Raw genomic sequence first — 14,048 nt, 5'->3', positions numbered from 1 at the left:
CTATTAAATAGTTCAACCCTGTGCCAACTAACAAGAACTCTAATAAAATCATTTTGATCAGGTGATAATTATAATAAATCTGTCTCCAAATGCAATTTCATCCCATGGGAAGACGTGGAATCTCACCACTGGAGAGTAGGGTGATACTACAAGTAGGGATGCTGGCTAATAGGGATACTACCAGTAGTGATGCTGACTATCAGAGATGGTGCCCGTGGAGCATCAGGGGCACTGTGGGGTGCCAAACCTCCTCTTCTGCAATGAACCACGATAGAACCAGACAACTGCTTCACCCCGAAGCATTCCAGTTACCATTTCAGAGCTCTTACACCACCTCACGCCGTCTAAATCCCTCTGTGCCCGGCAGGCAGCACCCGGTTTTCAGGCGTTCTGGGTGTCTCGCTTCTCATGGACTGTGGAAAACACAGGATGATGCTGTTTTTAATGCTTTCCTTGCAGCCCGGGAGGATGCTCGGCCGGGATGAAGGCTCGGCCGGGATGAAGGCTCGGCCGGGATGAAGGCTCGCCCGTCCTGCTGCGGGCGGTGCTTGGCGGGGGCAGCGCCAGGGGGCGCCGCTGAGCAGCCTGAGCGCGGCTCGGCTCTATGGTGCTGCCGCGCCGCCATGGGCGCCGAGCGGGAGGCGCGGGCCTGCGCCGCTTTCTACGGCACTCTGGGCCTCGCCCCGGCCGTGCTCTCCTGCCTGCGCTGCCTGCGGCACTTCGCGGGGTAAGGGAGCCGCCCCGGGGAGGGAGCTCGCGGTATCCCCCCGCTTGCGGGTGCACCGGGAAGCCCCCGGCGCGGGTCGGAGGGAGGGAAGGGAGGGAGAGAGTGTGAGGAGATCGATACCCAGCGAGGGGTTCGAGCCACCCTCTCGTGCTCCCATTCCTTACAGCCTGCTCTGCAGCAGCAGGGCTGCAGGCTTTAGGATTTTCGAGCTCTTCTGACCCGCCAAGGGCTTGCATGCGCTGAGCTTGAGGATTTGGTGTCGTTCCCTCCCTCCTTCCTCGCTCCAGTGCAATGCCGAGTGCAGCTGGGAGAGAGCAGCATCGCAAGCTGGAGCACTCCAACCCCAACATCTACCAAGCTGGGGCACCCCAGTCCCAGACCCCACCGAGTCGGGGTGTTCCCCCACTCCAAACTTCTCAGGGTATTCTCAGCCCCATCGTTGTCCTGTTCCAGGAGTACTGCCAAGAGATGCAAAGAGAAGCACCTGGAGGAGGCTCTCCAGCTGACACGGGTGCTGAGCGAGGGTCTGCAGGCTCTGGGTGAGGCAGAGGCACGACCCCTGCTCCGCTGTGTCCTGGCTTTCCAGATGGAGGCAACCAGCAGCTCCAGCTCCTTCCAGAAACTGGAACAGGTCGGTAAGGCAGTCGGCTGGGCTGGCTTTGCCCACTCCTGGCACAGCTGTGGAGCTTTCTGACATCCTTACCAGCAAAGGGGCTCAGAGGTGCTACAGGCTCCCCCAGCAGCACTCAGCAGCTGGTATCTCCCGGGGTCCAGACAGAACAGCTGACTCAGGGTGTCTCTTGGCAGATGGTGACCCAGCTGGCCGTGGGGAAGGAAGCCCTGCTGGCCCAGGAGGTGGGCACACTGCTGGCTGGGCTGGCACTGCAGGGAGAGGTGAGTGAGCCCCGACTGTGCAGTGGCACTGGCTTTCACAGGGACTTAGCTGGAGACCATGGGTGATAGGGACCTCCTGGTCTGGGCTGCCTGCAGTCCTTCTCTGCCCACCATTCCGGGGATCTGCCCTTGGTGGCTGCCCATCGCACCAGCCCTTTGCTCATCCCTGGGGCAGCTTCCAGTGCTGGTAGGACCCTCCTGTCCATGGCACTGAGTCCCAGCTTGTCATCACACAGGACAAACTGGCATTCTGTCCCCACAGGTGCTGTCTCCTGGGGACCTTCAGTCAGGTCAGTTTTTGTTTCTTCCCTTCCAAGGGCTTCTCCCAGCCCATATCACCAGTGCACAGAACACTCCCTGCCCACCCAAACTGGGTCCTCTGTGCCCATGGGAAGGGGAGCAGGGATCAGCTAGATCCATGTGATCTCTACAGAGGTCCCAGCAGCATCCACTGCTCTGTTTATCCACAGCTGGAAACCAGACAAGCCAAAGCATCTCCTGCATCCCAGCCCCATTCTCACCTCACTTAGCAACAGCCCTTGGCTGACCTGGGGCAGGGCTGGCTGCAGGAGGGCCAGGGGCTGACAGTGTCCCCTTGCCTGCAGTGTCCATGTTCCTGGAGGAGAGCAGCCTGGGCCGGCAGCACTGGCAGCAGAACCTGGCCCTGCTGCTGCAGCGCTTGGCCACCACCCTGCGCTGGGTGCTGCAGGGCCAGCCTGCTCCCAGCAGCACGTGGGGCTACCTGGTCATCAAGGTGAGAGCCAAATTTGGGAGCAGGGGAAGGGTCAGTACCTGGAAGGACTTGCCAGGCACTGGCAGCAATGTCCAGGAGGGATGTAACATGTTGAGCTGCCTTGAATGGCCATTCCTGGAGCATTGCTGCTTTTTCAGAGGTAAGGAATACTGATAGTCACCCCAGTGACACCTCCTGCTCCTCCAGGTCTGCCTCCAGGTCTTCCAAGTGCTGCCAAAGGATGTGGCTCCCCTGGTGTGGAGCACATTGGGGAAGAGTGAGACCCTGCAGAGCCTCTTGGGACTGCTGCTGGAGGTGGCTTGGGGGAAGGTGTGTACAGCCCTGGGAGGGATGGAGCTGCCTGTCCCGAGGAGCAGACCAGTGCTGTCCTTCCAGGGTGCTTCCCCAGTCCCCTCACCAAGGGAAGCCTGCAGAGACAGCCCATTGTCTGGCATGTCTGAGAGGCTTGCTTGCAGGAGTGGTTAAATGGGGTTGGGGTTTAAATGGCATTTTGAGCTGTGCCTTTGCCTCCCTGCGAGTCCAGGCCCCGAACAAGGACACAATGCTGCTGGCAGGCACTGCCCTGAGCATGCTGGTGAACACAGCCCCCCAGCCCCAGCATGGGGCCAGTGCTGTGCTGAGCCTGTTCCAGCTCCCCGGCCAAGGTGAGTGCTCCATCCTGAGCTGAGGGCAGCCTCTGGCAAAGGGTGGCAGATGTGTTTGGGTGTGAGGGGACAGAGGCTGGTGCCAAACTGGACTCTGCTGCTGTGTCTGAGAGCTCCAGCTGCCTCTGGCCACTTTCCATGGACGCTGGAATGAGCCATGGCAGTTGTTCTCAGAGCAGCATTTGGGTTTGCCAGCTTCCTTCCATCCAATGCAGCCATTTCCCACCAGGTGCTGGGGAGCTGAAGTTTGGGGAGTTGGTGGTGGAAGTACCCTCTGTCCTGGAACCAGATGGGCTGGAGAAGCTGGTGCTCACCAGAGGTTTGCTGACATGCTGCAAGACAGACATCCTCTGCTGCCAGCTGGAGGGCTTCCCCCACAAGGTAGGAGAGCTCAAACCCGCCAGACAGAGCTTGAGAGAGCCTGGGGAGAGGGCTGGCAGCTCCTTGGGGCTGTGCCTGCAGATCCTTGGGGGATGAAGTCAGGCTGCACCCCTCCACACCAGTAGCTCCATGCATCCTGCTGAGCACAGCAAGTTAGCCAGGAGCCTGCTTTTTCCAAAGACATCCAAGCAGGGATTTCTCTCTCCTGGAGGGCTGGGAAGCCAGGTGGTACCAAAAGCCCCTACACAAACAAAGCAGTGTTCACCCTGTTCTCCCAGGGCATGAACCCAGGGCTGCCCCTGCAGAGCACAGCCTCAGCTCTGCACACTTCCAGCCTCTCCTGAGTCCTCCCGAGCTGAGGGCTTGCAGGCAGGGAGCAGAGGTGAGCTCTGCAAGAGTGGGAGAACCAGGCAGCAGTCTCCTTGCCTGTCTCACGGCAGGGTTTTCTCACCCTGGATATCCCATGCCTGCCTGCTACCTGAGCCGCTGTGCTCCTGCAGGCCTGCCTGCTGCTGGATGTGGTCTTTCCTGCTGTGTGTGCCCTGACCAGGGAGCAGAAGGACTGCCACTACTACTGCTTCCAAGGTAGGAGATTGCAACCCTGCCGTGCTGGGGAGATTTGAAAGGGTCGCTGTTCTAGTGATGCACGGAGCCCCCCTGTGCTTTGTCTTCTCCCAGGGAAGTTGCTTTTCTGGGTCTTGGTGGCTGGTTAGGAAACTGCTATTACTTTCTGCTCCAGCCCAATGGACACTAACCCTCTTGGGGGTCTTGTGTACCTAACGGGGGAGCTGCTGTCCCTGCACACAGGATGCTTAGGCCCACAGCCTGTGCTGGCTCTGCTCAGGCGAGAGCTGCAGCAGAGCTCTCTGCTTTGGCAGCCTGTGCACTGTGGCTGCAGCGCCTGCGGGAGGGCCTGGCTGCTGTCTGGCACCTGAAGGGGACCCACATCCTGGCCCAGGACACCGAGCTCCTCCAGCAGGTCACCCAGCTGCTGTGGAACAACGCCGAGACCCCGGTAAGGACACAGTGCCAAAGGGCCATGACATGGCAGCCAGGAGCAGCTCTTCCTTCACCTGGCTTGGCTGCTGTCCCCAGCCCATAGCACACCCCTGCCTGTTTCAGCTCCATCAGCCACATACACCCCCTTGCCTGCAGCTGCCAGGGCAGGGGCAGTCACACTGCTGAGGTCGTGGCATTTGTCACACACAGGCTCTGAAGGGCCATGTCCTGGTGCTTCACCTGCTACGGGACAGCAAGACATGAGGGAGCCCACCAGACCCCCCTGTTTGCTGTCCTTCTCCCACAGGTGGAAGGGGTGTCTGAGTTCATCCACAGCTCCTTCCGATTGCTCCTGGAGATCTACCACCTTGAGTGCCAGCACTTCCAGGACCAGGAGAGACCCCTCTACCAACAGATGCTGCAGAGGGTGGTCTCAATGCCGTGGCAGATCAAAGCAAGATATGTGCCCCTGTGTGCCATCGTCCCCTACATGGGCAGCCAGCAGGTACGGAAGGCAGGGGCATGGGGAGTTTTGGTCTTAGCTCACTCTGCTGCTGAGGGGGCACAGCCTCCATCCACTGCCTGTCACCTTCTACCCAGCTCAGCCATGTGGGCAGGCAGCCTTCCCACCCGGAAGGGCTACTTTAGCATCACCCAATGGATAGCATCCCTGGGGTAGTGAGCTACAGCAGTGTATCCCTGGGAAGTGCCAGTGGGAAGGGAAGCTTTGTCTGTCAGTGCCCACCAAACGCTGGCCAAGTGTAGCTTGAGATACCAGAGATGCTCAGTGCCAGGGGTGACTGCAGCATGTTCTGTACCCAGATCTGTCCTTCAGTTTTCAGCCTGACAGGGAGATGAGAGTCACCTGCCTTTCTCCCAGGTGCTGGATGCCTACCCAGAGCTGCCACAGCACCTCCTGAGCTGCCTCTCCACCAATCACCTGTGTCCTGCTGCTGCCGAGCTCTACAAGGTCCTGGTGCGGCAGCAGTGCAGTGAGTGGCGGGATGGGCAGCAGGGCACAGAGGTGGCCCTGGCGGAGCAGTGGGCACTGTGCTGGCTCCCCCTGCTCTCCCAGGCCCTCCGCTCCCCCCTGCCCATCCTGCAGAGCAATGCTGCCAACCACCTCCTCACCTGGACCCTGCGGCAGCTCCCAGCCACCCAGGCACCGCTGGCTGCCCAGTTTGGTGGCCAGGACACGACATCGCTCCGGGCTTGGGTGTCACTGCTGAAGGCCCAGAAGAGCGTGGCAGGGGCCCTGCCGCTGGGGGACGAGGCGCTGGAGCGGCTCTCCCGCTGCCTGGGCACCCGCGAGGAGGGCGTTCGGCTGGCAGCACTGGGCCTGCTCTGCTGCAGCCCCAACACCAACCAGCCCCTCTCGGGCACCGAGGTGCAGCTGCTGCGGGAGTTCCTGCCCCTCAACCTCAACTGCGACTCCTCCTCGTTCCGGCAGCTGCTGCAGGCAGCGGTGAGGAAGGCGCTGGTCCGGCTGCGGGACAGCTCGCTGGCCCAGCTGCGGGGGAAAGTGCCGCGAGGCACCGGCCCGGGTGAGGGAGCTGGGCAGCTCTCCCAGGCAGTAGGTAAGGCAGCCACCCAGCACCTCCACCACAGCCCTGGGGGATTCACGTGTGCCCAGCACCCCTTGCCGCCCTGCTCTCTGCACATAGGCTTTGTGGAATGGCTGCTGCAGCTCAGCATCACCTCACTCAGCCCAGGCTCCAACTACCAGAGGAAGAAGACGGCGCTGCTCCTCCTGGCTGCTGTTTTGGAGACCTGCACAGACACCTGGAGCCCCGACAGGAAGAAAGGCCAGCCCCCACGTAAGTACAGGCAACCTGCCTGGAATATTGCCCTCAGCTGTGGGATACTCCCAGCCAATCCCATCCCACTGCCCTGTGTCCCTGTCACAGGGACCATGGCCACTCTGCTGAGCTACGCCAGGAAGAGTGGCTGCTGGGACTTCTTCTCCCAGCCCAATTTGTTGGCACTGCTGAGCTGCCTGCAGGACAGCACTAATGAGGTGAGCCTCATAAAGCCAAGGGGGGGTCACAGAGATGCCTGCCTTGGCCTTGAGCAGGCTGGGGGGAAGCCCACCATGCTTCTCATTCTCCCATGTCCCACTTTTCCCCATGTCATCTCTGTCCTGGCAGATCAGAGACTTGGCCTCGGAGCTGCTTGTCCACTACTTCCCTGCCACATTCCCTGAGCCCATCACCGTGGCTCTCTTTCAGCTGGCCCAGGACACCCTGGGCAGCCCCCGGGTGCAGGAGGCTGAAGCTGGGGCTGTGCTGATGAAGACTATCCTGCAGAAGTATGAGCTCCTGGCGTCCCCTTCCCTCTCCCTGTGGTAGGACAGGATCCCCCAAGGGCGTGTTGGCAGCACTACTGCCCCACCAGTCTGTGTTTAGAGATGGGGTTTGCAATAGCCATGCCGTGGGAAGCTGGGGAGGGTTGAGATGCAGGAGTCTGCCCCAGGGGAGGAAGGAGCTGCATAGCACAAGATAGGCAGGAAATTACCTTGTACTCACAGCAGGATCTGCCTGTTGCCCCAGATCAGACAGTGGCACCATGAAGAGCCTGTGCCTGGAGGCTGAGGCAGCCCTGACACTGCCCAGCCGAGGGCTGTGCTTCGCCCAGCACCTTCTCCACGTGCTGCAAGCCCAGTATGCAGTGGCGTGCCAGGACCTGCTGCAGGCAGCAGCCACTGCACCGATGCATGGTACGACCCCAGCAGGGGAGGGCAGGGCAGGGAGCAGCTCCTGCAGCAGCTGCCTGGGAACTGGAGCAGGCTGGAATTGTATAGGCAGGACTCAGGCACAGCTCACTGCTGGTACCACATCCTTGCCTCAGTTTCCCTGCTTCACCACTCCCCCTGCCCAGCACACCCCTCACCCAGGGCCCTGCTCACTCCCCTGCCCCCGAGCCACATCAGCTGTGAGCTCAGGCAGGAGAGCCAGGGCTGTGCTGGCCCCACGGTGAGCAGAGGTTGGTGTTCTGCAGGAGCCATCGCAGCGCTGCGCCGGTGCCTGCTGCAGGTGCTGGAGGTGGCTGTCTCCATGCAGGCAGCAGAGTTGGTGCAGAGCTGGCAGGAGCTCCTCACCCGCCTCGTGACCACAGTGAGAGACATCACCTCCTTCCTCCTGGGAGCTCTGCAGAGCCAGCAAGGCCCCAGTGCTGATGAGCAAGGTGAGTGTTCCTGTGGTGGGGATCCATCCCTGGCAGCCATCCCTGGGAACCACTGACACCTCCAGCACAGACATTCCTGACCCAGCAGCGCTCCAGCCCAAGGAGAATGCACTTGCTTTGGATTCAGTACTTCTAGCAGGGGACCATGGTGGGGCTGGGCCAGGCTTTGGGTTGCTTTCTCAACTCCATGGGAGAACTGCAGCACTAGAGGCAAAAGCCTTCCAGAAGCAGTGAGGCACCTGCCAGGTGGAAACAGCTGGGAGAGGAGGGACTAGCAGAGCCCTTACAGCAATGGCTTGGAAAGAGCAGTGGGTAAAAGTGCAGCTGCAGTCCTCCGTGGGGCACCTGGCAGGGCAGGAGCCATTGCCATTTGTGTGCATTCTGACAGGGGACTGCAGGTCCCCCAAATCCCAGCAGCATCCTCCTCCTACTGCCCTACACCATCCTGCTCAGACCAGGCTTTTCCTTTTGCAGCTGCTGCCCCATCGTTTGCAGAGATGGGGAATGCCATTGGCTCCCTCATCATGCTGGGGAAGGGCCAGGGGCAAGAGGAAGAGGACTCAATCCTACTGTCAGAGGAGCACAGCCTGATCCTGACATGCTGCTGGGTGTCAGTGAAGGTAAGGACCCTTCCTCATGGCACAGGGAGAGGGGCAGCCCAGCATGGCACCCATCATCCTGCCCACCCCAGCTGCTGCTTCACCTCCCCTTGGGGCATTCACCCTTGCTGGGGATGAACATGGGGGAATTTCTGTCCTTACCTCAGTGCTCTCACATGTTCTCACCCCCTTCCAGGGAGAATGCAACCATCAGCCTCCCCAAAAGCAGCCCCCACCCTGCCTGCCCTTGTGGAGGGAGTCCAGCTTCTTCCCAGATGCTGATAGTCCCCTGCTGTGGCAGAGCCAGGCTACCTGGCTTGCAACTCCGTGGCCACCCATGCCAGCGTTTCCTCCTCCCTGCCAGTCTTGCTGACCTTCCTTTTCTTCTCAGGAGATTGGGCTGCTCCTGGGGGGCCTGGCTGAGCTGCTGCTATCCCCAACACTGCCTGCAGAATTTGGGCCCCTCCTGCCGCTCCCCACCCTGCAGATGGCAACCAAGGTGTTCCAGGAAATCCTGCTGCGGTGCCGGCACTGGGTAAGAGCTAATCACGAGCCCTTAACCACCTCTCCAGCCCTGTCCCTGCTCTTGCATACTGGGGTGGAGGGAGGGCGAGTGCAGTGGGGCAGGGTCTGCTCTGGGGCTGGACATGGGGATGAATGGAAGCCCTCAGCTGGGATCCCAGTGCCAGACCCCATCACATCCCCACACCATCATGTCTTCTCATTTTATCTTCCCCTTCGCAAAGATTTCTGGGGCAGTGGGGGGCTGGTGGATGCAGCCTTTGGGGTGTAGGGGCCTGACACTGCTGTGCTCTAGGGAGCAGTGGAGGGCTGCAGCATGGGCTTCACCAAATTCTGTGCTGCTCTGCTGAACCACCCGGATCCAGAGCTGCAGGCCATCCCTCGGGCTGTGTTGGAGCAGGTACTATACTCATTGTGCCCCTTGTTTCCCCTGTGCCCCAGGGAGCACCAGGGTCGTTTCTCAGTGTCCCCTCTTTGGGGCAAGCACGCTCCTGGCAGCTGAGATGCTGATGCGGGGCTGGTGTAGCTGATGCCCTCCCTGCAGGGCAGCTGCAGCTTCCAGGTGACAGGTTTGCAGCCACATCTCAGGTGGGTTTTGTTTCCCTGTCAGGGCTTGGAAGCGCTGAGTGGGCCCCGGAGCAGCTCGATCACACGCCGTGCTGCTGGCTTCCCCATGCTCTTCCTCTGCATCGTCAGCGGGGAGGCCCCAGCGCAGGCACGGCCACTGCTGACCCACTGCATCCAGACACTGCTGACCTTGGCCACCACGGCACTGCCACAGGACTGGGACCAGACTCTTGACCTCCCACAAGTGAGTGTGGCACTCCTGGCTGCTGGAGCCACTTTGGGAACAGGGTGATCTGTGCTGGGTCCCCTGAAGGGAGCTGCGCTAGGTACCTAGTGTGAGGTGTGGAGAGTGAGCAAAAACCCACAGCCCTAGTCATGCTGCCCAGCCCAGCAGCCCAAGAGCTGGTGGTCTCTTGGCTCCTCTGTCTTTTCCCAACACCTTCCCCTGACATGGCAGCATGAGCCCCGTTCCAACACGATGCACTGAGCTCCTGTGCTCTCCCCAGGTGTGTGCCCTCCACGTGCTGCAGACGCTGGTCCGAGGGGCAGGGCTGGGTGGGGCAGTGCTGTGCCATGCCACACCCATGATGGCCCTGGCGATTCGGGGCCTGGGCTCACCCTGCTGGGCCATGAGGAACGCAGCCATCCAGCTCTTCAGTGAGTACTGACAGAGATCCCCACACCCCTCCAGGGTTCAGAGCCTGTCTGGGGTGAAGCACAGGGGGTTGGAAGGGACCTGACACTGCCTTCTCTGTCTCTGCAGGCGCCCTCACATCCCGGCTGCTGGGGCAGCCACGGAGCCACAAGGACGGCTGCCCATCAGAGGGGCTGAGCCTGCAGGCGTTCCTTGGGCAGCACCCAAAGCTGGGCTCTGTCCTGCTGGGAGAGCTCAAGGTGGCCACAGCACCCACATCGGGCAGGCCCCGCCTGCACCCCGCACTCCACGCCATCCTCACCCTCCTGGCCCAGCTGCAGCCTGGCGCTGACAGTCCCAGCAGGTATGGGGGCACTGGGAATGCTCTGCCTCAGTCAAGGGTTCCTGCAGTGGGAAGGGGTCCCATGGTGCCAAGGCTGGCCCCGGCTCTTGGGAGATTTTACTCCAGCCAGAGCATCACCACATGGTGCCGTTTTTGCTCCACAGCCCTTCTGCTCCATTTCTGGGGCCACTGCTGGGGCTGGCAGAGAGCCCCATCTACGCCGTACGAGTGATGGCTGCCAAGGCCCTGGTGCCCGTTGTCCCTCCACCCCAGCGCCACAGGCTCCTCCTGCAGTTGGCCCAGCAGCTCCCTGCAGCACCCGCACAGATCCACTCACACAACGCTGTCCATGGGCACCTGCTGCAGATGCAGGCGCTGCTGACCTCTGCCACAGGCACCGCGGGGTGAGTGTTGCCATGCTGTCCCCCACCTGGGGTCACTCTGTGCCAAATGCAGCTTTTTGGCCACAGAAGGGTGTCCAGCCCAGCACTGTGCCCCGTGGTAAGGCCGTGTGTTTCCCCGCAGGTTGTCAGCTGAGGCGCTGCGCCCCATGGCTCTGCAGCTGGAGGCACGGGGCTGGCTGCTCACCCCTGCCCAGCACTGCCCCCTTGTCCGTGCCGCCTTCCTCCAGGTCCTCACCCTCCTGCCCACATCCTTCAGCCCCGGCTTCACCCAGCACATCCGTGACACCATCAGCACCGAGCTGGGCAGCCTCCTGCAGGGGGGAAAGCCGGGCTGTGCTGAGCCACAGGTACCACTTCCTGCTGGGAAAATCACGGCCATGGCCTGGCTGGCAGTGAGCCTGGGAAGGGACAGGGAGACCCATCGCTTGAGGCTGAGCACTGCAAGGGGAATCCTGGTTTTCCTGCAGGTGGGCTCAGCCATCCTCCACCAAACCATGGCCCACTTCGTGTGCAGCGAGGCAGCCCGGCTGGCAGACAGTGAGCGGATTGCTGCTGTCTGCTCACTTCTCCGGCAGCCCAACCCTGACATCCAGCTTGCCATCCTGAGCTGGGTGATCGCTGGGGAGGGAGGAACATGCAAGGAGCTGGAGGATGCTCTTGGGCTGACATTGCTGGTATGATGGGGCTCAAAGGTCACCAAGTAAAGCAGGGGGGCCCCAATGCACCATGCAGAGGGGACCCCTGAGATCCCATTGTTGAGAAGCCTGGTGCTTCTCAGGCTGAGGGTGTGTGGGTGCAGGGCACTGGCCTGGTCCTGCAGTGCTGGGACCACTAACCATGTACCTTCTTTCCCGTTGTCAACTAGGAGAGCTTGCGGTCAGTGCTGCAAGAGACAAGGGACAAAGAGTTCCTGAGATTGTACCTTGAGGCTTTGCTGCATCTTTACAGAGATCCCTCGTCATGGTCCCAGGAAGCTTCCAGTAAGCTCCAGGGTGCCTCAGCACCATGCTTGGAGGTGCTGCTGCACATGGCAGAGGCTGAGTGTCCTGGCCCTGATCTCCTCTTCCAAGTACTGTGTGCTGCCAGCCTGCTGCTCGCCCACCGGTAGGTCCCTGCTGCTGCTGGGGAGCTGCCCAACTCTCCCAGCAGATTCTTCCTTAGTCCTTGCTGGAAACAGAGCCATGACTTCTCTCCCATAAATCACAGCATTGCACCTGGGTCCTGCAATCTCAGGGCAGCTGGTGGCCTTTGGTCCCCTGGATGGAGCAGAAAGGTGTTGCTGAATTCCCTCTCCTTCCCTGGCCTCTGGCAGGTTTGGGGATGAGGATGGCCCGCTGGTGGAGCGCTGGTGTGCGGTGCTGGAGGAGTGCAGCCAGTCCACTTGGTCCGAGGTGCTGCGGCTGGCGGCTGCCCGCTCCCTGCAGACAGCAGGGGTTGCTGTGGTGCGGCGATCCCTGCGTGCTGCCTGTCCCTCACTCGTCCCAGTGGCTCTGCGGTAGGTCACTGAGCCCATCCCTGGGCATGGCTGTGCTTGCAGCCCCAGCAGCACTGCTCCTTACAGCCTGTTGCAGGTTAATGGACTCTGTGAAAGGTGTCCCCCACAAAACAGTCCAGGAGAAAAGTCCCTCGGAAAAGTATTCCTCAGAAGTCTCATCCTCCCCTCCGGGCAGGCTGGGATGCTTTGGGGCATGCAGTATGCTTCTCTTCCCTTTCCTCAGGCTGATAAACATGGCCATTCACCTTCTGCAAGATGAGGAGCGGGAGGTCCGGCATGAGGCCTCGGGTTTCGCCAGCCTCCTGCGGCAGAACCCAGGGGAGCCGCTCCAAGGTGGCAGCATCTTTGTGCAGGACAATGTGGGGCTCCAGAGCCTCCTGCAGCTCCTTCTGGGAGAGTTCAGGGAGCACCCTGAGACCTTCAACTCACTGCTTCGACACATCCCTATCTTGGACCTCAGGAGCATCGTGGAGGAGCTGAAGGCCAACAAGTGAGCCCTGTGGACTGGTGTGAGGGGGTGTGGGGTACCACAAGTACAGCCCTCAGCTTCACTCACACCTCGGCTTTCCCCCCAGAGCTGCCAGCCTGTACAAGGAGGATGAACCCAACGTTTTTGCAGAGCCAGCCATCCTGGCACAGCAGCTGCTCCCTGTCCTGGTCCAACTCCTGAAGAAGGCACCCACTGGCAGCCTGCTCCATGCCTCAGCTCTGTGCTGGCTGGAAGCCACAGGCCCTGGTGTGCTGAGGGACCTGCAGTACTGCAAACACTGCTGGAGCCAAGGTACTGCCAGCGTGGAATGTCTGGGACAAGCAGACAGTGTCGTTGTCCCCCAGGCCAGCTCTGCCCAGCAGGACCCCACTGCACTCATGGCTCCTTCACCCACTCTCTCCACAGGGACTTTTGCCCACTGGGGGATGAAGGCGCTGGGCTGTGCCAAACTCCACACAGCCCTGGCCGTGCTGCTGGTGAGGGCCCGGCTGGTGGCACAGGTGCTGCAGGTGCTGGGGGAAGGTGGCACTGCCATGCCAGGAGTGGGCTGTGGCACTCAGGAGGTGGAGCAGGAGCTGGAGCTGGTGCAGGAGCTGCTGGTGCAACATGGCCTGGCCCCTGTGCTGAATCAGGACAATGCACCAGGAGAGCTGGGACCACCATCTGGGACTGACACCTCCAGGCATGCAGCAGTGTGACACAAAATCCTGCAGCCACGTCCCTCCATTTGCTGGATGCTCTCTCTGACCAGCAGCCTGTCCTGCAGGTTTGGTGGTGTAACTCAGGGGAACCCCACTCACAGTGGGGGACACACTGACTTTGTTCCCAGCATTTTTCAACTCTTCAGCTGAGGACTCCAGTGCATCATTGCCCTGGGACATGTCCATGGCTTCCCTGCCCTCAGCTCTGGTTGGCAGGAAAGGACCTGCACCCTAGAGCTCACACACCCTCTCATGCTCAACTCCCACCACCTGTTTTTTTAACCAGCACTTTGGTCCATGGCCGACCTGGGCTTTTATCCCAAATAAAGAGGCCAAGAACATTCCCAGTGTTGAAACCTTTTAATTCCCTGCCCAGGAGGGTGGTGTGAGAGGGGGCTGCAGGAGCCAAACAGGTCCTGGGGCTGCAAATAGGCAACAGCCACCGGCTGCAGTGGAGCAGATCCAGCCCTGGCACTTCCTCCCACCACGGGCTGCGGTATCACCACCCAAGCTGGAGCAGGGACTCCACTAGCAAGGTGCTGTGCTGGCTGAGGAGTGGGGAAGGGCAGCAGCACCACCCAACCCAGCCTTATTCCTTACAGTGGGAGCTGCTGAGCCCGATGGCTGGAACTGGACACCAACAGACTTTGGGTGTCTCTGTCTAATTTCTCTCTGCAAAGCCCAGCAGGCAGCTGAGTTGCTCTGTGTGGT

The 14,048-nt window shown here is 60.9% G+C and overlaps 1 protein-coding gene across 3 annotated transcripts; it reads left to right on the top strand.

Annotated features, from left to right (window-relative positions):
- Positions 1 to 584: 584 nt before the first annotated feature.
- On the top strand, positions 585 to 13,678 carry LOC146430316 (tRNA (32-2'-O)-methyltransferase regulator THADA-like). Of its 3 annotated transcripts, XM_085075876.1 has the most exons (31): positions 585 to 727; positions 1,181 to 1,358; positions 1,535 to 1,621; positions 1,884 to 1,911; positions 2,227 to 2,375; positions 2,562 to 2,684; positions 2,899 to 3,019; positions 3,249 to 3,400; positions 3,901 to 3,985; positions 4,279 to 4,415; positions 4,707 to 4,904; positions 5,280 to 5,976; positions 6,064 to 6,216; positions 6,307 to 6,416; positions 6,547 to 6,707; positions 6,949 to 7,115; positions 7,397 to 7,582; positions 8,057 to 8,202; positions 8,573 to 8,716; positions 8,999 to 9,103; positions 9,314 to 9,514; positions 9,777 to 9,927; positions 10,034 to 10,268; positions 10,412 to 10,651; positions 10,773 to 10,998; positions 11,119 to 11,325; positions 11,517 to 11,755; positions 11,964 to 12,146; positions 12,370 to 12,636; positions 12,722 to 12,927; positions 13,042 to 13,678. In XM_085075876.1, the coding sequence occupies exons 1-31, from the start codon at positions 624 to 626 to the stop codon at positions 13,332 to 13,334; spliced, it is 5,679 nt and encodes a 1,892-aa protein (XP_084932002.1). In that variant the 5' UTR covers positions 585 to 623; the 3' UTR covers positions 13,335 to 13,678. The 3 variants fall into 3 exon arrangements, with proteins under 3 accessions (XP_084932002.1, XP_084932001.1, XP_084932003.1); XM_085075875.1 differs by lacking the exons at positions 1,535 to 1,621; positions 1,884 to 1,911 and having other exon boundaries at positions 2,562 to 3,019; XM_085075877.1 differs by lacking the exons at positions 585 to 727; positions 1,535 to 1,621; positions 1,884 to 1,911 and having other exon boundaries at positions 1,218 to 1,358.
- Positions 13,679 to 14,048: the final 370 nt, after the last annotated feature.

This window comes from Lichenostomus cassidix, chromosome 15, assembly GCF_008360975.1.
Source record: "Lichenostomus cassidix isolate B80296 chromosome 15, HeHo_3.0, whole genome shotgun sequence".
Classification (NCBI taxonomy): Eukaryota; Metazoa; Chordata; class Aves; order Passeriformes; family Meliphagidae; genus Lichenostomus; species Lichenostomus cassidix.
The sequence above is the reverse complement of the archived record's forward strand: the minus strand, read 5'-3'. Positions and strand labels throughout refer to the sequence as shown.